General features: G+C 37.6%; 1 protein-coding gene, 1 non-coding gene and 1 pseudogene across 2 annotated transcripts; all 3 read left to right on the plus strand.

The window, feature by feature from the left end:
• The window catches only part of LOC126787230 (uncharacterized), a 191,615-nt pseudogene that overhangs the window by 149,478 nt on the left and 14,862 nt on the right, over positions 1 to 27,275 (plus strand).
• Positions 245 to 351, plus strand: LOC126789634 (small nucleolar RNA R71). The gene has a single exon (XR_007671550.1). It is a non-coding gene; the product is annotated as a small nucleolar RNA R71 (small nucleolar RNA).
• Positions 21,252 to 25,487, plus strand: LOC126787821 (uncharacterized). Its single transcript, XM_050513732.1, has 2 exons — positions 21,252 to 22,394; positions 22,533 to 25,487. Exon 2 carries the CDS (start codon positions 22,758 to 22,760, stop codon positions 24,570 to 24,572), a length of 1,815 nt encoding a protein of 604 aa, XP_050369689.1. The 5' UTR covers positions 21,252 to 22,394; positions 22,533 to 22,757; the 3' UTR covers positions 24,573 to 25,487.

Raw genomic sequence — 27,275 nt, forward strand, 5'->3', positions numbered from 1 at the left:
GATTGTATGTGTTTGAGAATGGATCGTACCTCTGTCTTTGTTGTCCTATGAAGTTCAATTGCTCTTTAAACATAGCATCATTGGGACAATTCTCAGTTCTATGATCAGAATATGAACATATGCGACACAGATTGACATTGCCGTTGGAACCACTAAATGCCTTGACTAAGACATCAAACTTTCTCTCCAATATAGCCATTTGGTTCCTTGTATCCACTTTCATTGCACCAAGTTATCCAACAAAAATCGATTGTGATGACAGTTGCTTTGCAGTTCCTGAAACTCCTTCCATGCCTCATAGAGTGAATCACCATATTTTTGAGTGACGTTCTGAATCTCCCTCCTAAGTCTTTTCGTTGGTTGAGTAGGGAAGAATTGTTTCAGGAACTTCTTGGTCATCTTATCTCATGTAGTGATGATTCCTGCAAGTAAAGAGTATAACAAACGTTTAGCATCATCCTTAAGAGAAAAAGGGAATAAAATTAACTTCAGGCCTTGAGGGGTTAGATTATTAATAGATTGCAATTTGAATATATCTAGAAACTCTCTAAGATGAACATTAAGATCCTCTGTTGAAGAACCCGAGTACTTAGGAAATTGCCCAAGTAGTTGAACCGGTATGGAGAAGGCTCCATCAGCTGGATTACAAGCAATGCATGAGGGGGACTATTGTGTGGTCGGAATGAAAGCTTCCTTGAGTGCCATTGGCGCAGCTAAAACTATATCACCTATTGTGTCTTCCTCTGAATCAAATTGAAAGGGAAACTGACAGTCTTCCTCCTCTTTTGATCTAGGTGAAGAGTTTAAGATTAAATTGCTTGGTGATCCTTCAAAATCCAAAAGCCTCCCTTCAAAAAGAGAGACGTCAAAACTAGATGCTTATGCGTCCTTAAGTCTTTGAATTTGATCTTTAAGCTCTTGCATTTTTCTAGAAATAGTGGGACATTCATGGTTTCTGAAAGGAAAGTTAGAAAGTTAGAATCGAAGAATACATAACCAAAACAAGTAAACGTGCTCCTCTTGGTCATATACATGGCAACACTTTAAGAGGAGGCACGACAACACTTAATAGTTACAAAGTTCTTTCTTTACGTTTTCAAAGGTCATATAATTCACAATTTCATTTTGTTGTTCAAACGATTAAACGATCGATTGATTCTAAGTTGCAAACCGAGGTGGACGTGCGGCCTAAGTATGGATGCCTATACGCAAGTTGAGTCTTTGTTTCAGAATGCCGGATAGCTAATTCAGAGATAGTGAACATGGTATGACTCATTTGTTGAACTACGGAGAGCGAACTCCATATCGACTCCATCACCGAGATGTATGTTAGTATGTAGTTCTCTGAGATCCAATACTGGTCCCATGTACTAGGGTAATGAAATAAAGTGCCCCTTACTCAGTTAGACTCATCCTTGGGTGTTAGACAAATCTCAAAGTGTGAATCAAACCCGCCCTCAACCTCATGAAATCCCAAAAGCTAACATGAGGGGTTAAGGCTAATATTAACAAAATGGACTTTACCTATTCCGTTCGATTTATCACATACAACAATCATTCATTCAATCATCAAAACAACAAAATAAGATCATATACAAATTTACAATATGAACAATATATTCGAAATTAAAGATTAGGGATCCAGAAAGATAGATCTCCACCAACGGCGTCATTTGATCAATGTGATTACTCGACATCAATAGTAACCCTATACGCATCGTTAGTAGTATAAAGCAAGAGGGTATCATTACAAACCGGGGATCCAACCAGGGACTGAATCACAAATCAAACAACAATGAATTCACGAAATGGATAAACGTTTTGATAGTTTTGGATTAAGATTAGAAAAATAAAACCTAAATTAATATATATATGTGATCAATCAAACACACACTCAAGTAATCACTAAAAAAATCATGTACGAACAGAAGCAACGATTCCTATCTCAATCAAGTTCATGCCGCAGGTATCTATAGCAACCTAGAACGATCATGCAATTAGGGAACCCCCGAGGTTATCCTATCACATTGACACTTAACACATTCAAGTTTAGCCCCGAGCCTTATAAGAAATCTAACACAATAACCCTAATAATCTATCACATTGACACTTAACACATTCAAGCTCTTTTTACCAGCAATCATTTCAACATCATATTCATATTGGGATAAACACGTCTGCCATCTCAGTGCTCTTCCTCTATCTGTTGTATTAATTAATTTGTAGTTTTTAAATTTTTTAACTCTCTTGTTGTTGATTCTAACTACAAATTTGTTTCCCAAAAATGCCTCGGCGCCTTTGATACTCTTGATATGGGCTAGCACCTCTTTATCCCTAGTAGAATAGTTCAACTCTGTCGCGTTAAATTTTCCTCATAGGAATTTACAAATCTTTTCTTGATTTGTATCTGGGGTTATTGTCAGAACTACTCCTGCCCAATAATAATCATTTGCATTAAAGGTCTCCATCTTCTAGTAGATGTAAAGGTGGTAGGCTTCTAGTTAGTGATGTTTGCTCGATTACTCGACATCAATATTTAACCCTGTACACATCATTAGTAGTATAAAGCAAGAAGGTATCGTTCACAAACCGGGAATCCAACCAGGGCTTAGGATCACAACACTTCACACGAATTCATAAAGATAAAAAAAAGTTTGATATAGGTTCGGATTGAGACATAAAAACAGTAAATAAAACCTAAACTAATATATACATGTGATCAACCAACCAACACATAAGCAATCACCAAACAAATCATGTAAGAACAAAGCCATCGAATTCTATTCTCAATCATGTTCATGCCGTAGGTATCAAGGTTCAAACTAAGTTCGATCATGCATCAAGTTCCTACTTGGTTCCTAATACATGGATACATTCGAGCTTAACTACTTGTCTTGCTACGAAATCTAACATACCAATTCATCATGCAATTACATATCACATAGAGAAATCAACATGTTTCAAATACTTATCCAATGCCGAACTTAGAATCAAATTCGGTGGAAAACCCAAAGAACAATTAATCCACTACTTGTATCATAATCGTTACTAGCTTTGAATGATTAACATATGCAACATCAACTACTTGTCTTAATCACACATGCAATATAAGAACACACCGAAATTTAATCAAGAACATAGAACAAGAACTCACGGCATCAAAACAGAAATCATTGAAGAGAAATCGAAATCTTTATATCATACACAATTTTGAAAGTCACAACTATCTCATAGACAAGATTGAATTAAACTTTAACAAAACAAAAACAGAAATCATCCAAGAACAAGAACACATAAAACCGAAATAAAACATGAAGGTCATAGAGTTACACTTTGAAATAATCCTACGGGGTTTATTCCAAGCAAACGAAGATCCTAGGCTACTTGCTTCGAATCCAAAGGATGGAAAAAGATGAATTTCGGTTTTAGGATTTCTTGGTGGGTGAGGGACTGTTTCGGCAGAGCTATGGCTTGTGCTTGTGTGCAAGGTTGATGATGCTTGAATGGGAAGGCCGAGCCTCTATATATAGGAGAAAATAAACCCTCTTTGCCGTCCCTTGTAGGAGATAGAAACCAATTGGAAAGCTAAAATCTTCTTTGATATGGATTTTGATTCATGTACTCCAAATCCAACTTGATATAGGAAACCAAATCCAATAGGGAGACCACATAAGGGCTGCACGACATCTCTCTTGGTCCAACTAGGAGTAGCTAGGCCGGCCTCTTCTTCTCCTTCTTCAACTCGGACATGATTTCATTGTCTCACTACGAATGCATCACGACATCACTACTTCCTTTCCAAATATGATTTGTCTTTCTTGAAAAGAATTCGACGATTAAGGAATAGGAAAGAATGAAAATAGGAAAGTAGAGTCCAAGTCGAGTAATGAATTCTAGCTCAATAAGGAGTTCTAACACTTAGCACAATTTCATCATCAATTCATCTAAATTCGAAATAGCTCTCCTTAGAACATAGAAATGACAAATATGAACCTAAAACAACTAAATAATTAGTAACAAAGCATAAGAATATATAAACATTAAGAACGTCACACTTTGTGCTCCTATCAGTTAGCTCCTTGATCTTTTTTACAGTATTACTGCTATCTTCTGTGAAACACCATTTCTTCTTGGAACTAGTTTTTGGTGAAAGTAAAGCAGTGAGGCCTACTTGGGGAATAAAGTCCCTGGCAAACTTGACAACACCTAAAAACCTTTGCAAAGATTTTACATCAGGGATTTGATCTGGGAATTGGTTGATATTCTTGACAATGTGTTATATAAGACAAATCTCTTCATCTTTAACATTATTGCCCAAGAAGTCGATTTCCCCTTTGATCAAGTGTATCTTTTTTTGTCCCAAAGAAGGTGGTTGCCAGAAATCAAAAACTTGTTGGTTGAATCACTTAAGTATGATTATGTGTATTTATGTGTGAAACTACCTACTCCCAAGTATAGGAGGTCAAGTTTTAGTAAGGGAAAGTGTAGAGTATCGTACCCAAGGGATTGGGGGAAACTCAACTCTAACTAGATTTTCGGAAGAAAAACTAGAAAAACATGCATTCTAACTTTTTACAAGTTCACAACCTTAGCCCTTAGGAAGCTAAGAATCATAGAGATGGTATTAACAAGTGGTAGTGAATCGACTTGGTTGATTTTAGAATTAAGCTAAGCAAACTAATTCTTGCACTAAAACAACAAAGAAAGGTAAATGTAGAGATATAATCAAAAGAGGAGTAGAGACTTAGGCATTGCACCTAACCTTACTCATGCACAAATGTAACTCAAGATTAATGCATAACATGTTTGACAAACTTCCCCCTAGTGCTTTGGTGAAGCTACCAAGAAACCAACTAATCATGCAATTTAACAAAGTCTTTTGGAGCCAAATTAAATCACAAAACCTTAGTCCCAATTATATTACCTTATAATACAAGTGGGCTATGTACCACAAGCATAACACCCCCTTAGAGTAATTACACTCATGGCACAAGCATTAACTTCATGGTAAGAAATTCAAGCAACTTAATATTTCCCGTAAGAAACACTAAGCCACCACCTAAAAGCTACCCATGCTCACGGATTCAAGAAGTTGTGAAGTTCAAGTTCCGATTCATTAATTACCTAAACATGTTTCTAGGTGACAAAACTAGTAACACATTTAGTAAGCATTTTAAGTGTAGAAGCCCATAAATTCAACATGCATCAACATCAATTAAAAGTAAAATGAATTCATTAGCACAAATCCAACTACTCACAACCCATTAAATACAACAATCCTTGAAAATGAAATACATCAAAAGAGAAGTAGAGTAAAGAGAGAAGAGATTACCAAGGGTTTGGTACAAATGATACCAAACCGTACATCTAAAGGTTTACTACCCACAAAGATGTAATAAGAAAGAAAATTCTTCTAAGTATGGTATTAATGGGTTCTAACAAAAGAAGAACTCCATGAACACCATACTTTATCCACACAATCTAGGAACAAAGAACAAGGGTTGAGAAAGAGTATGAGTAGAGGATAAAGAGAGTGAAGTGACCCAAATCTATGAAACAAGTTTGTGATTGATCAAGGGTGTAAAGGATCTTTAGTTTTTGGTGACAACTCAAGACACTTTACACTTTTCTTTGCACAACTTGATATCTATGACTTAGGCCTAAGAAAACTATGTTAAAACTATGGAAAATATGAAGTTTTGATGGAGTTTAGTGTGGTGAAGGAGAATGCACGAATTTGTGAAGAATGAGGGTATTTAAAGGCCTTAAGGTCACAAATGAATGGTGGAGATGTAAGGGGATGAATGGTTAGATATGGTGGACAAATGTGGAAGCACAAATTGTGGATCTTGTTCTTGAAATGGTCACCTTCATTTGTCTTCTTCTATTTTGAATTTAAATCCCCAATTCATGGAGCACAAATTGTGGATCTTGTTCTTGACATTGTCTCCTTCATTTGTCTTCTTCTATTTTGAATTTAAATTGTAAATTAAAATTTACAATTCATAATTCACCAATATGCTTCATTGACTTATTGACTTTAACCACTACCATTTCCGGCAACCACCTTCTCATCGCCGGAGTTTAACAAGCATTTTCCGGCGTTGACTTTTCTTTTCTTATGAAATCTCCACATTTGCTCTTTTTGGCTTGAAACTTTCACCCGAATCCATAATGTGCGCTAAATCCACTCTTCTTGACGTGTTTCCGATCATTTGCACATTTTCCTAGCATGAATAGGAAACGTAAAAAGAAATAAATAAATATACAAAAATATAAAGCAAATGAATAAGAATAAGGCAAACATTACTAGGTTAATATTAACCTAACAATATTCTTGACAATGTGTTATATAAGACGAATCTCTTCATCTTTAACATTATTGCCCAAGAGGTCGATTTCCCCTTTGATCAAGTGTATCTTTTTTTGTCCCAAAATGATTCCTTTATGGACAATGAGCTTGCAAAACTGTTCTAGATGTTTCAGATGTTCACACATAGTTCTTGAGAAGACTAAGATGTCATCTATATAAACTATGGAGAAATCTGAATAGGGCCCAAAAATGTTGTCCATCTTCCTTTGGAAAATTGACGGAGCCTACTTGAGACCAAACGACATAACCAGCCAGGGCATTACGAATTGCGGTGTTCCAAAAGCCATTTAGGCTATGGAATCTGGGTTCATCTTTACTTGCCAAAATCTCGATTTGGCATCAAACTCTCACTTGAGCTCTCTAATAACCATCTTTAACGGTTTTTTTAATGACGTCCATGTAGTCAATTACCAGCCTAGTTCCCTTACTTGTCCTGCATGATTTCTTACTAGGAGACAAGGAGCATGATGCAGGCTATTCAAAAGTTTGATTAACCTTTTCTCAAGTAGCTCCTGAATTTGATTTTCCATTTCTTTCATGTCTTCATCTTTGTAATGGTGGATGACCTTGACATGGCAGATGACATTAGCATCGTGCATTTTGAGCTGACAATATACAAGGTCTTTGTCCCAATATAGTTGTGGATCTTCACTAATTACTGGTTTCAACAAATTCTCTAATTCTAATATAGTTGGCACCATTTTATGCTCAACTTTGTTAGTATACACCTTCAGTTTATACTCTCTGATATATTCTTCTTCTCCATCTGAGCTTTTTTGATCTAATGAACTTGAATCAAATCCATTTTTAGGAAAGTCGTATTCCTCCCCTGACTCAGACTTTTCTGATTCACTATCTCGCACTATCTCACTGTGGTCTTTCTAATGGTCTTTTAGTAGCAAAACGAGCTCTAATATTAGCTTGAATTCAACACTCTTCGCTAATGATCGCTGAAACTGATCCGTAAATCTTTTTCTGGTGACACTTATTGCTTCTATAATGCGAGATTCCCAGAAGAACGTATGATTCTTCTCAAATCCAATCATTTGTGGATTTTAAATCACAGTTTGTTGGAGAAGGAAATCATTTCCTATCAATACATCAACTCCTTGACTTTCACATTGCCACATGACCTTGGGTGTAAGGTTTCCTCCGCCTAAGGAAATATTAACATTGCGAGCCATAGTGTCCATGATTATCTCATGTTATCCCATAGCAACTCTAGTGATTGATCTCGGAGCTTTTCCCAATATTCGCTGGGGATGGCATACCTTTTTGCAAGAGAATATCCTGAGCCACTATCAACGAATGCGTGCAAGTGATATTTCTTGTTTTGAGAAACATCAATTCTACGGTAATGTAGTTGTTGAACCTGCTAGTCTGAACTTGCTTGATATGTTCTTCTTTTATTTGAGCAGCTTGCAACTCCATAAAGGGATTGACTCTTTCAATGATTGGATTCTTGACGAGATCTGCTATTCCTCCGATAGTAGTATTAACAGACTCTGTTCATCCTTTTTTCTGGCTTAATGCAGTCACCAACTTTATCTTTTTTAAGTCCACTTCCAACTTAAACTTTTTTCAACTCTTCTTCTTGTTCCATTGAATCATTTAACTCTTTATATTCTTGTAGAACATCTACAGGAATATGGGCATCCTTTTCTCTTGTTCTATGTCTTAATTTTGCTATGAAGTACTCTTAATGATAGGTCTCTCCCGTATTTACAATAGATTATGATTAACTCACTTTCTGTACATTTACAGAAGTCACAGGTGAATTTTCCTGGATTAGGATGGAAACTATACGTAATATCAATATCATTTTTTTCCAATTAAGGACTTGTAACACAAATATAGGACAATGTCCTACTTCACTGTTTTCTCCTTTTGTACTTTCTGAAGAGGTACTCTCTGATTCATATTCTGATGGATACTAAAGAGAATAAACATAATCATTCTCTTCACCAGAATATGCGACTTCAAACCTTTTTCGGTTTGCATACTCTATTACTTTTCATACCTTATTAGGGCTTTTGACAATCTTTTGTCCTTTTTTGGACATTCGTTCGCATAATGCCCTTCTGCTTTGCATAGCCAACACCTACATTTCTAAACTTCTCTAGAAGAATTGAAAAATTATTTTTCATTTTCTTGAAAAATCTTTTCCAAGGAATTGATTTCCCTTTTTGACCTTCAAGCTTTTTCTTTTCCGGAATTTATACTTCTTTTTTTAAGAGAAATTCCTTTCTACTCTGTTGCTAGAGAACCTCTTTTTGTATTCTCGTGCTGTGTGTCATCCCCACTGCGTTGGAGTCTCCAATATCTTAGGACACATGTTTTCAACTCTTCTGAGTTGTTTTTTTTTCGCAGCTTTGTATTTTTTGTTCTCTATACATTGCTTTCTCAGGAGATCCCTAACTCTTTCTACAATCCCTCATACCGTAAAAAATAGTAAGAGATTTTCTTCTAGAGATTGCGCTACTGCATCATTTCATGGTTTTGGTAGTTTCCTGTAATTGGTTCTTACCATATCTTCATTATCTAAGTGTCTGATAGTACAATAGTAATTCTGGAATTCATTGATATATTCTTCAAAATACCTCATGTTGCAGATGTTGAGTTTTTTAATATTTCCCTTGGCTCTCTATTTTGACTACTCGCTATGTCCTGTAACATCTCCGCAAAATTGTGCATAAACAGGACACACAAAGTCTAAAGGATTATTGGTTTGGGCCAATTTAGTTGCCCAATCAGGCCATTGAGCGCTTTTTTTTGCAGGATTGATGCCAATTCTGGAATATTCTGGTTAAGGTCGACTCGTAATAGGCGTGAGTTTTGTAGTACTGTTCAAACTAGCTACCCAATTATCTATGGTCTTTCTTTTGTGTCCAAACTGATCCAACTCTAGATATACTCCTCTTTCAAATACTAATTCTCCCCATTTGGGTTCAATAGGAATGAACTTTTGAGAACTCCTTCCACATGTTTTTCTATATGAGTCAATCTTTTTGATGAATGCTCGATTACTCGATATCAATATTTAACCCTGAACACATCATTAGTAGTATAAAGCAAGAGGGTATCGTTCACAAACCGGGGATCCAGCCAGGGCTTAGGATCACATCAATTAACACGAATTCATAAAGATATAAAAAGTTGATATAGGTTTCGGATTGAATCATAAAAACAGTAAATAAATCCTAAGCTAATATATACATGTGATCAACCAACCAACACATAAACAATCACCAAAACAACTCATATAAAGGAACTCGAACAAGCTTCATGACTTCCTATTAGAATCATGCCGAGACTATATAATGAACAACTAAGGATGGATCAGGCATTTAGGGTTCTAATCAGTAACCTAAACACATCGACACTTAACACATTCGATCAATACCAAGCAGCCATAATCGAAATCTAACATGTTCATCTTAATCATGTAATTCCAAAGCCATGCACATTGAATTCATCATGTATGTCACTTAACCAACAACCACGCAATTCAAAAATCACATAGAAAAGACTAAACATGTTCTTAGCATAAGTCTTTAATCCAACAACCTAAACATCATGCTACAAGCATAGTCATAACACTTAGAAATCGAAATTGTTCAAGAACAATACTCGGCAGAAACCAAAACAGAAATTTCATAAAACCAAAATATAATTTTCGAATCCTTTATACAAATTGAATCAAGTAGCTATTTCATAGACAAAATTGAAACAAGATTACACTACAGAAATCGCAAGCTTCATCCAAGAACAAGAACAAAACCAAAACCGAATTTAAACAAGAGTGAATCATGGTTACACTTTATAAATCAAGCAATCCACAAGTGTAGCCGAGACTTCTATGGATGAAACCTTCTTCACAAGCGTGCTTGAAGGCTATTGATTGGTGGGGAATGATGAAATCGGTTTTAAGATTTCTTGGAAGGGTGAGGGATGAATTCGGCAGAGCTAGGCTTGTGTTTGTGTGTAAGGCTGATGATCCTCTGAATGGAGAGGCCGAGCCTCTATATATAGGGGTTTAGGAAGCCTTCTTGCCGTGCCATAAGGAGATAGAAACCAATTGGGAAACTGAAATCCTCTTTGTTATGGATTTGGTTTATGTACTCCATATCCAACTTGATGTAGGAAACCAAGTCCAATATGGAGATCACTTAAGGGCTGCACGGCAACAATCTTGGTCCAACTAGGAGTAGCTAGGCCAGCCTCCTCTTCTCCTTCTTCAACTCGAATATGATTTCCTTGTTCAACTAGGAATGCAACTCGGCAACTCTTCTTTCTTTCCAAATATGATTTGTCTTTCCTAAAAAGAAATCGTTGATTAAGGAATAGGAAAGAATAAAAATAGGAAAGTAGAATCATAGTCGAGTAAGGACTCCTAGCTCAATAAGGATTTCTAACACTTAGCACAATTTCATCATCAAATCATCTAAATTCGAAATAGCTCTACCTAGAACATACATATGACAAATATGAACCTAAAACAACTAAATAAGAAGTAACAAAGCATAAGAATAGGGCATATATACATTAAGAACGTCACACTTTGTGTTCCTATCACTTTTGGGAAGTTTGATTCTATTTTCTCGAATGATCTTAGTAGGGTAGTTCGTGATATTCTAAACTATTGTAGTTCCTTGAGGTACTCATGTCAGAAGGTTCACCAGACTCTGGTTTGGACTCTTGATATGGAAGAATCTTCCTTCTTATCTTAACCTGAGAAATCTTTTGTTATTTGTTCCAATTCTTCTACTGACTCACAAGTCTCTGCATGTGCATATGGACTCTTGAGTTCCTCAAACTTGAGCATCTTCATAGGTCTCTTTGTATCTTCTTTCTCAAATTATTCTTCAAGGAATGCAGAAGACTTAGTTATTGAAGTTGTTCCTTCTTCATAACTAGCAAATGAATGTCTATGGAATTGTGAATTGTAGGCTTATCTTTCCTCTCATGTCTTCATAGATTGAAGCATCTGTATTCTCAACTTGCTTGACTAGGGGTTTCTGATTCCATTCTCGTGGCAATGTCACTTCAGTATAATTTTGGATTGGTGAGGATCGATTTAGTGATTCCGAGACTATTAAGGAATTTGGTATTTGGAGCTACATTCGAGCTGATGAGCTTATAATAGATTCAGTAATGAGTAATCTATGGCAAGCTCCATCATTCCTCTTCTCATAGAAATTCCATATGTCTTGATTCTCAACTTGAGACAATGTGCTGCATCTCTGAAGTGAGTGGTGAAGTTTGGAAAAACATTGAAGTATGCGACATGATTGCATAAAGAGGCGTCTACCGTCCCTAACAGACTTTTCTTAATGTCTATTTGTAATAACCCGAATTTACAGTACCATTTCTTTTAATTTCTCAGAAATTAAGGGATTGGTAATTTTTTTTAAATTTATATGACCCATGAGTTGACTTTTAATCTGTCACTCTCTTCAGAAAACTTCCATGACGAAAGTCGTAGAATTTGTCAATACGAATTCGTAGACATGTGACACATTTTAATCGGATGTCGTATGTGGAAGTTGTTAGCAACATAAGTTTTGTTCCCGATTTTAGAAAGAGTATAAAAGGAAGGAGAGTAGATTAGAAATCAAAAAATCAGTTTTTTTTTCAAAACCAACTCGGTTACTGTTCACCCGAACACAGTTAATGTTCACCCGAACTCGGATACTGTTCACCCGACTAAAAACTCTTCTCCGGCTGATATCTCGACCGTCCGACGTCGCCTCGTGCCGTGCCTCCTATCAAACTAATGGACTCAACGATCTCCATCTTTTGAGCTACGCCTTGCACTGCGGCAACAACCACACACAGCACAACAACCGCCTGAAGTTACTATTGTGTCGACGCCACCTCCTCCGGCCGCCATAGCTCAAGATTCTTGGGGTTTTTCTTGTCTCAGTCCCAGCAACATTCCCACAAAAGGATTCGAGCCAAATCGAAGTGTAAGTACCCGATTTCAACTTCTTTGGTCTGTGAATAGTGCCGATTTTATGTTCTTCGTTGATTGGACTGTTTAGGCTTCGTTTTAGACTTTAGTGTCAGCTAGAAAGTTGTTTGAAATGTTGTTTAGGTTGTGGTGGTGAAATTTTGTGATCATTGGTGGTCACCGGAATTAGTGGCGGTGCCGCCACTGTCGGCGTGTTGGGGCATGTTTTGGAGTAATGGTTTACTCCATTGTGATATACTCATCGATACGAGTGTTTACATATGTCATTGGTTATGTTGAATGGATTCGTTGATGGTTATTTGTTGTCAGAAGTTGGATTATTGTTGTGTTTTGTGTTGTTGTTGAGAGATTGGAGGAAGTGGTGGCCGGTAGTAGTTGCCACTGTGTTTGGCAGTGAGTTTGGCGATTTTTGGTTAAGTTTGGGTGAGAGACTGAGAGGTTGGCTTTTGGTGTGAAGTTTGGGTGGTTGGAGAGGTGTTGAACTTTTTGGTAAACCAAGTAAGCTTTGAAATGATTGAGTGGTTTCCTTTAGTTTTTGACTGACACAAATTCTTGTAAGAGGGAGTTTATTAGTCAAAGTTCTATGGTTTAGTTTGGTTACTAAGTGATGTTTATGTCGCATAGGTTTGTGGAAGCAAGTAAGTGATCTCACTTAAAGATTACAAAAGTCACAAAGCGGATTTAAGGTGAGTAAATCTCACATCTATGTTAGTTACTGTTAGCGGTAACTAGACACATTTCATTGAATTGCTTGCTTTTAATTTATAATGAGATTGTGTATATATTCGGTGATATACCTGTGTACTGGGGTTGCATGATGGGTTAGTATCTTAGATTTCGAATGAGGCTGGGGCTGAGTTCGAATGTGTTAAAGTGTCATTGAGTTAGGAATCTTGGAAGGAACTTAACTACATAACCGATTTTAGGATGTATAATGAACCTTACGGCATGAACTTAAATGAGATTATATTTCGTTACCTTTGTTCTGATGTTATTTGTTTGGTAATTGCTTATGTGTTGGTTGGTTGATCACATGTATATATTAGTTTAGGTTTATTTTATGTTTGATCCAAAATATATCTCAAATCTTTTAAACTCTTATGAATTCGTTGTTAAATGTTTGTGATTCTTTACCCTGGTTGGATCCCCGGTTTGTGAACGATACCCTCTTGCTTTATACTACTAACGATGCTTCTAGGGTTAATATTGATCTCGAGTAATTTCGAATTCACTGTTGTATTGTAAATTTGTATATGTTTTTCTTACTTTGTTCTAACATATGGTAATTTTATCTTAGGTTCTTATTTTTGATGATTGAATGAAGGCAAAATTGCCAAAATACACCCTAAACTCGGCTGAAATTGTCAATTTGCACCCTGAACTTGTATTTGAGTCAATTTACCTCCTAAATTGCCGATTTGCACCACATCCGTTAAATTTAATTGTTTCTATCCAATTTTGCATCACATGTCATGCACATGTGGGGTAATGTTGTCATTTTCTATTTATATTTTTCTTTAAAATAAATAAAAATATTTTTTTAATAAAATTAGTTATTTACTGTTCCGGGAGAATTACTATTCTGTGTGTCTTAACCTAATATGTTTCATGTTAGGAGATAGATTAGCATCTCTGTAATAGATTAGGACTCCGAATCCTACGAGATTGTGGTTTTGTAATGCCTATATATAGACCTCATATCATTCAATAACGATACAGTTATTTTATCCTGCATCATTTACATCTTTTTTCTACATACTTAACCTTACTTCGAATTATATATTAAACATACTCACCCATTCAAATATAGTGTGTTGTGTATATATATATATATATTTTTATATGTACACATTGTTGAAGGAGGAACGAAACGAGAATAATAACGACGTAATGGAACAGAACGTAACCATTTATTGATTGATAATGTGGCATATATATAGGCATTACATAACCACAATCCCGTAAGATTCAGAATCCTAATCTATTACAGAGATGTGAATCTATCTCTAACAGAAAACCTAATAAGGTTAAGACACACACAATGGTATAATAGTAATTCTCCCGGAACAAACATTTATTTTTAATTTTCAATGTATTTATTTATATTTTTCTAATATCTTTTAACATACCATATCATGTAAAATAATAAATATATAAATCAATAACATGTTTCGAAAAAAAACATTATAGCAAGTGTTCCACTTAAGTAATTTTATTAATTTATTTAATTATTAAATATGAATAAATATATAATGACAATACTGCCCCTCAAATGCATTACATGTGACTTAAAATTGGATGGAAAAAATTAAATTTAACGGATTTGGTGCAAATCGGCAATTTTTACCAAGTTTAGGAGGTAAATTGACTCAAATGCAAGTTCGGGGTGCAAATTGACAATTATGACCAAGTTTTGGGTGCAAATCGGCATTTTTGCCTTGAATGAATGATTGTTGTAGGTTGTAAATCGAACGGAATAGGTAAAGTCCTTTTTGTTAATATTAGCCTTAACCCTATATGTTTTCTTCCAAAATTTTTGCATGAGGTTGAGGGCGGCTTTTATTAACACTTGAAGATTTGTCTAACACCCGAGTTTGAGTCTAACTGAGTAAGGGGCACGCTCTTTCATTACCCTGGTGCATGGGACCAAAATTGGATCTCAGAAAACTATTGACTGACATACATCTCGGTGATGGAGTCGATAGGGGGTTTGCTCTCCGTAGTTCAACAAATGAGTCCTACCATGTTCACTATCTCTGAATTAGCTATCCAGCATTCTGAAACAACGATTCAAACTTGTGTCTAGGCAACCATACTTAGGCCACACGTCCACCTTGGTTTATAGTTTAGAATCAATCGATCATTTAATTATTGGAATGACAACTTAAGAATGTTGAAGCATGAAATCGATTGAAAAGTAACTTGTAAAATCTTTTTGAGTTGTAAAATTAAAACGAACTTAAACATAAGATTTGACAATATGTTGGATTGGTTGTTAAGCTAGTTTTCGTTTTCTTTTCTCCCCTCAACATGTGCTTATTATATTTGAATGACTTTTGACATGTTTGTGATTTGTATATATCAATGACTTCCTAATTGTTATTCTCTAACTTTTGCATTGCATCTTAATGATCTCATTCTAATTGCATTCATTCTGCATTGCATTCATTTTTCATCTCATTCATGTTGCATTTTAAATTCCACATAATATCATATGGCTAGAGGAACATAGTCTCTTAAGGACCTCATGTCCTATGTTAGGTTTGGTAGGTTCTCACTTTCACTAATGATTTTAATTGAGATTCTATAGATTTATAGTGAAGTGACCATCAATGAGCTTGAGAATATACTACAAGGTTGGACAACAAAATGACGGAGGAGACACCCCATAATGTGTCACCTACAAATTGATTGAAATGAAAACTCGGTTTAAACTCTTAGTCTTTAAACTTAAGCGCTTGTTGGGAGGCAACCCAATTTTGATTCTTTACTCTTTACTTTTTATTTGGTAATTGTTTTTATTGTTTTTTTGTATGTGTTTTGTGTTTGTGTGAATTAGTTTTCGAATTTTTTTTTAAAGAGGAGCAGAACATTTTCGTTCAACAGAATCTGGTAGAAACAGTCCATCGACTTCGGCAGACTGTATCTCCCAGCTCACAGGGAGTTGGAATGTAGGCGTTATATGGAAAACATGGTCTTCGAGTCTAATTTTTGTATCCTTTTACAGAATTGGATTTAAAGGTCTACATCATTCCCAGTTGCAATTTGAAGGCAGCAAGGTCGTGTCAGATATTCAGAACTTGTGCAGTTACAGTCCGAAAATGGCAAAACAGTGAGCACTTCTAGCCTAACTGGGCAGTCATGCTATATATGGATTAAAGGTTAATGTGTTATCTTCAACTTTCATTAAGGCCATTTGTCCATTCCGGCTGTTTAAGTCAACAGAAATCAGGTATAAAGAGGTAAAAGTCATTCTAGTTTTTGATTCTATGAACTTGTTTTTCCTGACAACTTCGTAAGGGCATAACTTTCTTTGGAGTTAGCAAATGTACTTTTTATGATTGGAAAGCAAGAAACATCAGCCTTCTATTCCCACTACTGTCTTACTGAACAGAGATTATTTGTAAACGTTTTGAAGCATGGAATGCACGCTACTACACCGCGCAATGGGGGAGTTTTTCTCATCATTTTATCAAGTTTTCTCCTGTTTTTGTTTTTGTGTCTTTGTTTCCTTCCACTATGTTTTTTGTCTTTCATTACATTATTTATTTTTGACATTCATTGAGGACAATGCATGATTCGAATGTGGGGGAGGGTTTACATGTTAGTCATAAAATAAAAAAAGTAATTTTTTTTGTATTTTTTGTTTTGTTTTTATTTTGTTTTGAGTCATAGGTATTCCTTTAACTATTTAGGATGAGTATAATCTTTGATTGATAGATGATCACAAGATTGGAAAATTAAACTTAATTGCTATTTGATGGTTAATCGATGTGTAGAAATTGTACGAACATGTAGTAGATGAGGAGTTTGAAACTTAGGTACAGAATGAGCATGTTCCCTACTTGTTTGAATTCATGTAACCTTTGTGAGTTTCGAACCATGTATGTGCCTTTTTTTTTAGTATTTTATTCTATCGTTTCTTGGTTATATAACCTCATTACATTTATTTTATCATAATATACTCTGATTTTGAAAAGGATTATTGAATCTTTTTAGGAATTCCACCACTTAAGCCAAAAGGCGTTTTGCCTTATTTGCGCCCTGCTTGGGACACCTTAGTATGAACCCCTTTGAGCCTATGTTAAACTTTTATGTCATCACCAACATGTTGATATCCTTGCTTAGTATAGTTATATCTCTACCTTGTTTTTGAGGCTTGGCAGAGCTGATATTTGATGTTAATATGGAGTGATGATTCGATTCAAGTGTGGGGTTATGCTATGTATGTATTTCTGCCGTATGAAAAAGGTGAAAAGAGAAAAAAATAGAAAGATGCCGTGAGAAGAAAAAGAGAAAAAAACATGAACACGGATTTAAAAATGTATATAAAGAAGTTATTGCATAGCTATGTTTGATGTGAATTTGGAGTTGTGATATATTTGTTGAAGGCTCAATAATGTTGTACTTTAGCCTTTGTTCGTTTTCACAACGTTTAGAATGAAAAATGGGTCCAACGTGATAAAATTGGCCCTTGTTTTATGGAGTATGGCGACATAAGGTGGATGATTTTTGCTCTGTTAAGTCTTGAGAATGACCTTTATGATTCCTTTTACCTGAAAAATGATATCTTTACCGAGCCTAAGCCTACCTTTAATAAAAATCCGCATGATTCTTAAAATGAGTAGTCCTTGATTTGTGGAGTTTGTTTCATAAGTAAGCATATGGTTTGGGTTCATTTGTGCATATGATTGGTATCTTTCATAAGGTTTTCAAATTCACTATGTGTTCATAACTCTTGTGTATGAAAAGCTTTTAAGCATATGCCATGTTCTTGAGAGAAAAGATTCGGAGTGCATATCCCTTGTGAGTTGAATTTCGAACTTGTTTTGAACATGTCGAGCTTAATATCACCTCTGTTTCTGCCATGTCTTACTTGTTATGTGAGATCTCATGTTTATTAACCATTGAATTTATTCTATCTATTTCAATTAAGTGTTATTCTTGATGCTATGAGTTTGAAGATCTCTGAGACAAAATGTTGAAGGCATTATAGTTAAGTCGTTAGTTTAGTTGTATTGATTTTTGTTTTATGTTTTGGTTTCCCTTTCTAGTGTTTGCTTAGGGACTAGCAAAGTTTAAGTGTGGGGTTGTTGATAGGAGCACAAAGTGTGATGTTCTTAATGCGTTTATGCCATATTCTTACTCTTTCTTACCTTTTATTTAGTATGTTTTAAAAGATGTATATGGTACGTCTTCTAATTCGATCGGAGAATATATTGAAACTAAAACATACTAAACAAGAGGTAACAATGAGCAAGAATAGGAAATAAACGCATTAGGAACGTCACACTTTGTGCTCCTATCATATGTGAGTTAGATGTGTGACTTGGTGAGGACGTTGGTTTGGCAACCAATGTTGTAGCTTTAGGTTAAGGTCTCTCCTATGTGGTGAATGAGACCTATGTTGTGTGATAGCTTCGGTCTCTCCTGTAAGGGGTATGAGATCGTTGATCCCTCCTATGTGGGGAATGGGATCATTAGGCAATTAATCCGTCTAGGTGGCGAAGGGGATCATTAGGCCTAAGTATATTGAGGGTAATGACGTTGTGCATTACGCCTGTTTGTGTGATTAGGGAGTGAGGTAATAGGTTACATTTTACTTGCCTTAGGTTGTTGAGGGTGTTGATGTTGTTGTGGTTAGTGTTGTGGTTGTTGATGGAGTCTGAGTGGTTGGTGTTTTTGTGTTGTGGAGTTTGAGTGTAGCGAGATATTGATGTTGTACGTGTTGTTGTCGTGGTGACGATGTGATGATGTTGTTTGTCTATGGACTACATGATGTTGTGAATTAATGGTGTTGTTTACATTTTGCTGAATATGTTGTGATGTTGTTGAGTTGATATATTGGTTTACTCATACCAGCTGTGAAGCTGACCGGGTTATGTTTACAATCCCGGTGTACTAATCAACGGTGCAGTAGGTAGTGCTGCTGGTACTTATTAGTAACTGTGACAAGACGGGTGGGCAGCGTGATAGCTTAGAGCTGTTTTTTATCCCAGTTTTCCTTTTAGTTTTGGTGAGGTTTCGTGAGATTTGTCGAACTGTACTTTTTACTTTCTTCTAAACAGTGAGTTTGGTTTTGAGTTGTAATCGAGTTCGTTGTTTAAATTCGATGTTGGATATTCAGCTGTTGTAATGTAATTTCAATATATTGAGGTTATTTAGAGTGTTAGCATTCTAAATTTTGAAATTTTAATGTTCAGTATTTAGGGTCGCTACACTATTATCATGTCATCTTGCAAGACACAAATGACAGAACAGTCCATCCCATCTCTGGCTAGGAGTTTTATTCCTACTTATACTGCTCCAATGTGCATGTATGAATAGTCTTTCTGAACTGCTTCATCTACTTCCTTCTGAGTTATTAGCCTGATATATGTTTCTTCACCTATTGCCAGAACAGTTACTTCAAGAATCTTGAATCTTTGAGAATCAAAAAGGAAAGAACTTCTTTTATAGATCTCGTTGAGTTTGAATTTAGGAAGTGATGCTTCCCGTACACTTGATTTTATCTCATTATACTCAAATTCTTGTGCTTTGATGAGTTGTACAAGAATTGTATTCCTTTTGCTGAATGCAATGCTCAACATCTTCATGTTATTTTTTTCAGTGGGACTGGAGGAGTTCCATGTAAGAATCTTAGGTTCACTAAACTTAAGCTTACTTTCTTCTCACGGAGAAGTTGGTATGATTACCTTACTTGCAACATTTTTAGCTTGTTGTTCCTCATCAATTTTTTCTGTACCAGCTTCAACTTTCATATTTTTTCTACGTTTTTTGTAGATGTACGTGAGAGTTTAAGGTTTAACTCTTTGAATTGTTCTTCAAGCTCGATATTTATCTCTTGGAGATAACTAATATTATAGTTTTGTTGGTGAATTATGACCTTTATAATTTTAGCAAGTGCCTCTGATGTAGGGAGATATAAGCTTTAACCTCAACCCTCTAGTTCATCTGATTCGGATGATTAAAGCTTCTAGATGCTCTTTTAGGGTTTTCTTAGTCTTTTGTAATTCAAACGCTTGTTCTTGAATGTTGTTAGCAAAAGTTTCTGATGAGACAAACATCTTTTCAATATCTAGTAGATATTTTTTTTCCTTGTGGTAATCAAGTTTTTCTTCAAGCCTTCCAATTCTTGAACTTATTTCTTCGAGTTGGTTAACTTTGAGATGAATCTCTCAAGTTGGTCAAGCAAGTTTTATGCAGTCTTGTTCTTGGAAAGATGATTCAAGAATTCCACCTCACTTGGCCTTGATGAGTCAAGTTCCTCGACTCCTATTTCTTGCTGAAGATGAGAAACTTCGTCATAAAGGGTATTTAGTACTCTACACGTGTACTCTATCGAGTATTGGTCTTCTTGAATGTGCCTCGAATGAAAGCACTTTTTCTACCTATCAAAAATATTTGTAATACAAAAGGACTGATAGCAGTTAACTTTGTGGCATAAGCCTTTTTGCCTACCTACTCTTAAGAAAGGTTCAAAATCTCCCCGATATTTCCGATATATCTTTGATATCTCCCTTAAAAAAAACAATATATCTTAGGATTAAATATCTTATTTTTTTCCCATATCTGCGATAACATAAAATATCTATGATATTTACGATATATCCGATATATTTTCGATATTTTAGAGATATATCTGAAAATTTTATTTAATTTTTTTTATCTCAACTTGAGGATCTCTCGAACTCTCGAAGAAGAGTTTTTGATTAATTAATCACCTTAAGCCTCGTAAGATATAAAAAAGAAGACTATAAGAGTAGTCCCTCAATCGGCTAATTTTTAATTTTTAATAAAAGAAATCTGGATGAGAAGTGAAAGTTTAAGTCTTAACTCTTAAGAGTCAAGGCATATCAGTGACAAATGCTCTCCTTGACCTCGATGATGAAAATAACAACCATTCTCCACACGTCGTAGAAAAAGTAACTAATTTTGAAATTGATGTAAACAACGTATTATCTGATGAAGTTGGAGACCCAGAAATGATTTTGATAATGCTAGTGTGCGGGGTGACATAGCAACTCTAGATAGTTCAGATGATGATGGTGGTGGTGGTAGTGATGGTAGTTGTGGAAGTCGAAAAGGTAGTAGAGATACAAAGTCTGAATATGGACAATCTTATGTAGGTGGAGGATTTGAGCAGTTTACTTGTGAAAGTAACTTTGATCATGGTACCTGTTACACCCCTAAGTGCTACATGCACTATGTGCGTGGGCGAGGTTCACCCTTGCACCAAGCCAAGCACGCACGGCAATCAAGCAAGGAGCCAAGTATAGACGGACCAAGCCAAACTTAGAGACCAAGCTGCAAGCAAAGCACGGCGTAGGCAAATGCAGGACTGTGCAGGGAGATTAGCCTCACCAGCAGGACAGTTGCAGGGATATTAGCCTCGCCAGCCCAGATGCAAGACTGTGCAGGGATATTAGCCTCGCCAGCGGGACAGAAGGCAGGCAGATTAGCCTCGCCAGCATGCGGGACAGAATGCAGGCAGTTACAGGCAGTTACAGGCAGTTACAGAGAGGCAGTTGCAGGGCAGTTTTGGATGAGTTGGCAAGGGAAGTTACAGCCTTGGTGGTTATCTTAGGCAGTTACCTAAGTAGTGGGGGTTGTCCACTACATACTAGAATAATGGCATGCATGACAAGTGTCATTGGCAGTTGAAGGGAAGTTACATCTTCCATGTTTGTAGGTATTTAAGAAATCAGAAAACCTAGCATGAGACTTGGAGAAGTTCTAGTGAACATTGTCAAGATCCTTGCTATTCTATTGTATGTTTGCTTTGTTTAACGAAAAGGAAAGCTATTTCCCCAACATACTGTGCATGTTCATATACTAGACTTATCCCACGCATATAGATCATTAGGTGAAAGGGAAACACTTGAGTGATCGAGAGAAGTACGAACAAACGTACTTAGTGAGTTGGGATTTGGGGGATCTCACAAACCTATCGAGTAGGATAGAAGAGCGCGACCTCGCTTACAGTAGGGTTAAGAAGGATAGGCTGAACTAGGAGTTTGTGGACGTCCTAGCGCCATCACGGAGCCACTTGACACCGTCGCTGTCAAGACCGAAGTAACGAAAAATTCCGTTGCGTACTTAAGGCCCGTGACAATTTGGTATCAGAGCAAGTCGCTCTAGATACGAGGAGGAAGTCCGAGTAGGGGAGCACTCCATCGATACAAGAAGGTTCGTGAAGGAGCACTTCAGCCAAAGTTCGTGTAGGAGCGGAGGCATACGCAGTCCAAGCAAGGACGCAACCAGATCTGACGCCGAGAAGGGACGCAGACAACAGGAGATCCGAGCAGGGAATACTCCACATTGAAGGTTCGAGAAGGAGCACTTCAGCCAAAGTTCGTGTAGGAGCGGAGGCATACACAGTCCAAGCAAGGACGCAACCAGATCTGACGCCGAGAAGGGACGCAGACAGCAGGAGATCCGAGCAGGGAATACTCCACATTGAAGGTTCGAGAAGGAGCACTTCAGCCAAGTTCGTGTAGGAGCGGAGGCATACAAAGTCCGATCAAGGACGCAGACCTAGTGTTCGTAGTTGGCGGCATTAGAAGGGTGTAAGTTGTTGGCTGCACCGGAGTGTAAGTTGTTGGCTGCACTCGAAGAAGGGTTCGTTGGTGTAAGTTGTTGGCTGCATCGGAACGAAGAGTTGCTAGAAGACCGGAAGATTGTATCAACATGACCGGCGACACACTTAAAGACCGCGTTGCACGCTTGGAGGATTTCCTCGGAGCACCACAAAGTGATTGGTCAGTTAGTCTCGCTGTCCAAATGGAAAGGATAAGCATAGACTCAGCCCAAATGCGTGAAGCATTCATGGCACATGTAACCGAAGCAGATATGAAGACACACGAAATGATGCAAGACATTATTGCTTTGTCGGACGCGATGAAGGCAAGATTGGCAAGCCTAGAGGAAGAAGTGGCAATGGTGAAAAGTACTGCACCTCATGCCGGGCACAACGAGGGAGGAATCACTCACAAAGTTAAGATCCCCGAGCCTAAGTTCTTCAATGGAGAAAGGAGCGCCAAAGTCTTAGAGAATTTCATTTGGGACATGGAGCATTACTTCAAGAATGCTCACATACCCGAGACGGAGAAGGTCTCCATAGCTTCGATGTACCTTGAAGGAGATGCAAAACTGTGGTGGAGGATGGTAGAGCAACAGGCGGAACAAAGTGAAAACATGCAGTCCCTGGATACGTGGGATGCAGTGAAGGGAGAACTGCGAAGTCAATTCATGCCTTGCAACTCAGCATGGATGGCACGCGAAGCTTTGAGGAATCTACGAATGGGATCCTCAATTCGAAGCTACATCAAGGAATTTTGTTCATTGATGCTAGACATTCAAAACATGGCGGAGGAGGACAAGTTGTTCAGTTTTATGGCGGGTCTACAACCGTGGGCGAAGCAGGAGCTGCAGAGGCAGAACGTGGCAGATTTTCAGTCAGCATTGGCTATGTCCGAAAGGCTAGTGGATTTTCAGATAACTCAAGTTGTTGCAGTCAAGAAGAAGGAGGTGGACAAGAGGATAGGGATTGAACCAGTCCCAGGTCGTCCTAGAATGCAGGGATATGGGGGAGGTGGTTACAAAACTGCCTATCCAGTTGCTAGTCATCAGGGGAGTAATTCCAGGAATAGTCATCATGATCCTCTCCTAAATAAGGGGCAATTTCAGTGCTATATATGTTCAGGGAATCACTATGCAAGGAACTGCCCAAAGAGAACTTCTATTGCTGCATTATTAATTGAAGAGAGTGAGAGAGGAAAATCAGAAAATTCGGAAGCCATAATGAGTTCAATGACGCTGCTAAATGCACTCTCCTTGGAGGTCGAAGACGGCACTATAGAGATGTACGTGGATGTATATGCATATCATCCTGATGAATATTCATTCAAGTCTTCTTTGATAGTGGGAGGAGTCACTATATTCGACGAGGAGGCGTTCATGTTCGTAGGAGTCGACGTTAAGAACTTTACAATGGAGGAGACTGAAAAGCTGGCGGCCTTATCCACAATGAGGATGTGGAGCAATCTGTTACAGGTAGGAAGATTCCAGCTTTTTACGAAGGTGTGGATGAACCACTTCATGCCTAGTGTCTTTCAACCATTCAAGCAATGGAGCACAAGATACGAGAGGATGGCGAACGAAATGAAGGGATTCAACTTCGAATGGATGCACTGCACAGGTAGGCATGACCGCATGAACAAATCTGTACCTCAGTCCATGGAGGTGATCGTCCTAAGCAGTGACGAAGAAGAAGAAGAGGAAGGAAGGGTTGGTAGTGGCCAACTGGATGATGTGACTGATTTGGGATCAGATGGTTGGTCCAAATTTGTCAAGGAAGCACCGGCAACTCAAGATGGAGCATGGCCTGTGTGGGAGAAGAAGAAGTCGGAGTCCAAGCTGGAGCAAGCAGCGGAGGGCACGCCAGAAAGTGCGACAACGAGGGCGTTGTCAAGCTTTGGTGGGGGAGGTTTGTTACACCCCTAAGTGCTACATGCACTATGTGCGTGGGCGAGGTTCACCCTTGCACCAAGCCAAGCACGCACGGCAATCAAGCAAGGAGCCAAGTATAGACGGACCAAGCCAAACTTAGAGACCAAGCTGCAAGCAAAGCACGGCGTAGGCAAATGCAGGACTGTGCAGGGAGATTAGCCTCACCAGCAGGACAGTTGCAGGGATATTAGCCTCGCCAGCCCAGATGCAAGACTGTGCAGGGATATTAGCCTCGCCAGCGGGACAGAAGGCAGGCAGATTAGCCTCGCCAGCATGCGGGACAGAATGCAGGCAGTTACAGGCAGTTACAGGCAGTTACAGAGAGGCAGTTGCAGGGCAGTTTTGGATGAGTTGGCAAGGGAAGTTACAGCCTTGGTGGTTATCTTAGGCAGTTACCTAAGTAGTGGGGGTTGTCCACTACATACTAGAATAATGGCATGCATGACAAGTGTCATTGGCAGTTGAAGGGAAGTTACATCTTCCATGTTTGTAGGTATTTAAGAAATCAGAAAACCTAGCATGAGACTTGGAGAAGTTCTAGTGAACATTGTCAAGATCCTTGCTATTCTATTGTATGTTTGCTTTGTTTAACGAAAAGGAAAGCTATTTCCCCAACATACTGTGCATGTTCATATACTAGACTTATCCCACGCATATAGATCATTAGGTGAAAGGGAAACACTTGAGTGATCGAGAGAAGTACGAACAAACGTACTTAGTGAGTTGGGATTTGGGGGATCTCACAAACCTATCGAGTAGGATAGAAGAGCGCGACCTCGCTTACAGTAGGGTTAAGAAGGATAGGCTGAACTAGGAGTTTGTGGACGTCCTAGCGCCATCACGGAGCCACTTGACACCGTCGCTGTCAAGACCGAAGTAACGAAAAATTCCGCTGCGTACTTAAGGCCCGTGACAGTACCCAAGATGAGGATCATGGATCTAGAGCAGGTGGTCATGGTGCTTAATAACATATTAGGTGCAGGAGGAGGACAAGAGGAGTCATTGCTGATCAAAGCATTTCATCTGATGTTACTTCAGATGTCTTAAGTTTTGATTCTATGTTGATAGAGCACAGAGCATAGTGGGACGTCAAACGAATCACATAAAGTCAAACTATCAATCTAGTTATCCTATTTACGATTATGGTCAGTTTGGAGAAGTATATGATCAATCATCGAGTTGGATTTATCCTTACTATCATCTCGGAGAAATTGTCGGTAACTTGAAAGAGATAGAGCCTTTTTAATATGATCAATCATCGAGTTGGATTTAATATGACTATCATGTTAACTAGTACAATTTGTACTATATGGCTTATATGTCTTGGGTAGAGTACTGTAGTTTTGTTGATCAACGTACGTCTTTTCAAGCATATAGAGCCTGTTTTTTGTACTTGATGAATGCTCGATTACTCGACATCAATATTTAACCCTGAACACATCATTAGTATAAAACAAGAGGGTATCGTTCACAAACCGGGGATCCAGCCAGGGCTTAGGATCACAACACTTAACACGAATTCATAAAGATATAAAAAGTTAATATAGGTTTCGGATTGAGATATAAAAACAGTAAGTAAGACCTAACCTAATATGTACATGTGATCAACCAACCAACACATAAACAATCACCACACAACTCATACAAGAAAATCGAAACAAGCTCTATGACTATCTTAAGAATCATGCCGAGACCATATATTGAACAACTAAGGATGGATCATGCATTTAGGGTTCTAAGCAGTAACCTAAACACATACACTTAACACATTCGATCAATACCAAGCAGCCATAATCGAAATCTAACATGTTCATCTTCATCATGTAATTCCAAACCCATGCACATTGAATTCATCAAGTATGTCACCTAGTTAACCAACAACCATGCAATTTCGAATTCACATATAAAAGAATAAACATGTTCTTAGCATAAGTCTTTAATCCAACAACCTAAATATCATGCTACAAGCATAGTCATAACACTTAGAAATTGAAATTGATCAAGAACAATACTCGGCAGGAACCAAAACAGAAACTTCATAAAACCAAAACATAATTTCGAATCCTTTATATAAATTGAATCAAGTAGCTATTTCATAGACAAAATTGAAACAAGATTACACTACACAAATCGCAAGCTCATCCAAGAACAATAATAAAACCAAAACCGAATTGAAACAAAGAGTGAATCATGGTTACACTTTATAAATCAAGCAATCCACAAGTGTATAGCCGTGACTTCTATGGATGAAACCTTCTTCACAACGTGCTTGAAGGCTATTGATTGGTGAGGAATGATGGAATCGGTTTTAGGATTTCTTGGAAGGGTGAGGGATGAATTCGGCAGAGCTATGGCTTGTGTTTGTGTGTAAGGTTGATGATGAAAATATGGGGAGGCCGAGCCTCTATATATAGGAGTCTAGGAAGCCTCTTGCCGTCCCAAATAGGAGATTGAATCCAATTGGGAAACTGAAATCTTCTTTGTTGTGGATTTTGATTCATGTACTCCATATCCAACTTGATGTAGGAAACCAAGTCCAATAGGGAGATCACTTAACGGCTGCACGGCATCATTCTTGGTCCAACTAGGAGTAGCTAGGCTGGCCTCTTCTTCTCCTTCTTCAACTCATACATGATTTCCTTGTTCAACTAGGAATGCATCTCGGCATCTCTTCATCCTTTCCAAATATGATTTGTC

The sequence above is a fragment of the Argentina anserina genome, chromosome 3 (genome assembly GCF_933775445.1).
Source record: "Argentina anserina chromosome 3, drPotAnse1.1, whole genome shotgun sequence".
NCBI classification, from domain to species: Eukaryota; Viridiplantae; Streptophyta; class Magnoliopsida; order Rosales; family Rosaceae; genus Argentina; species Argentina anserina.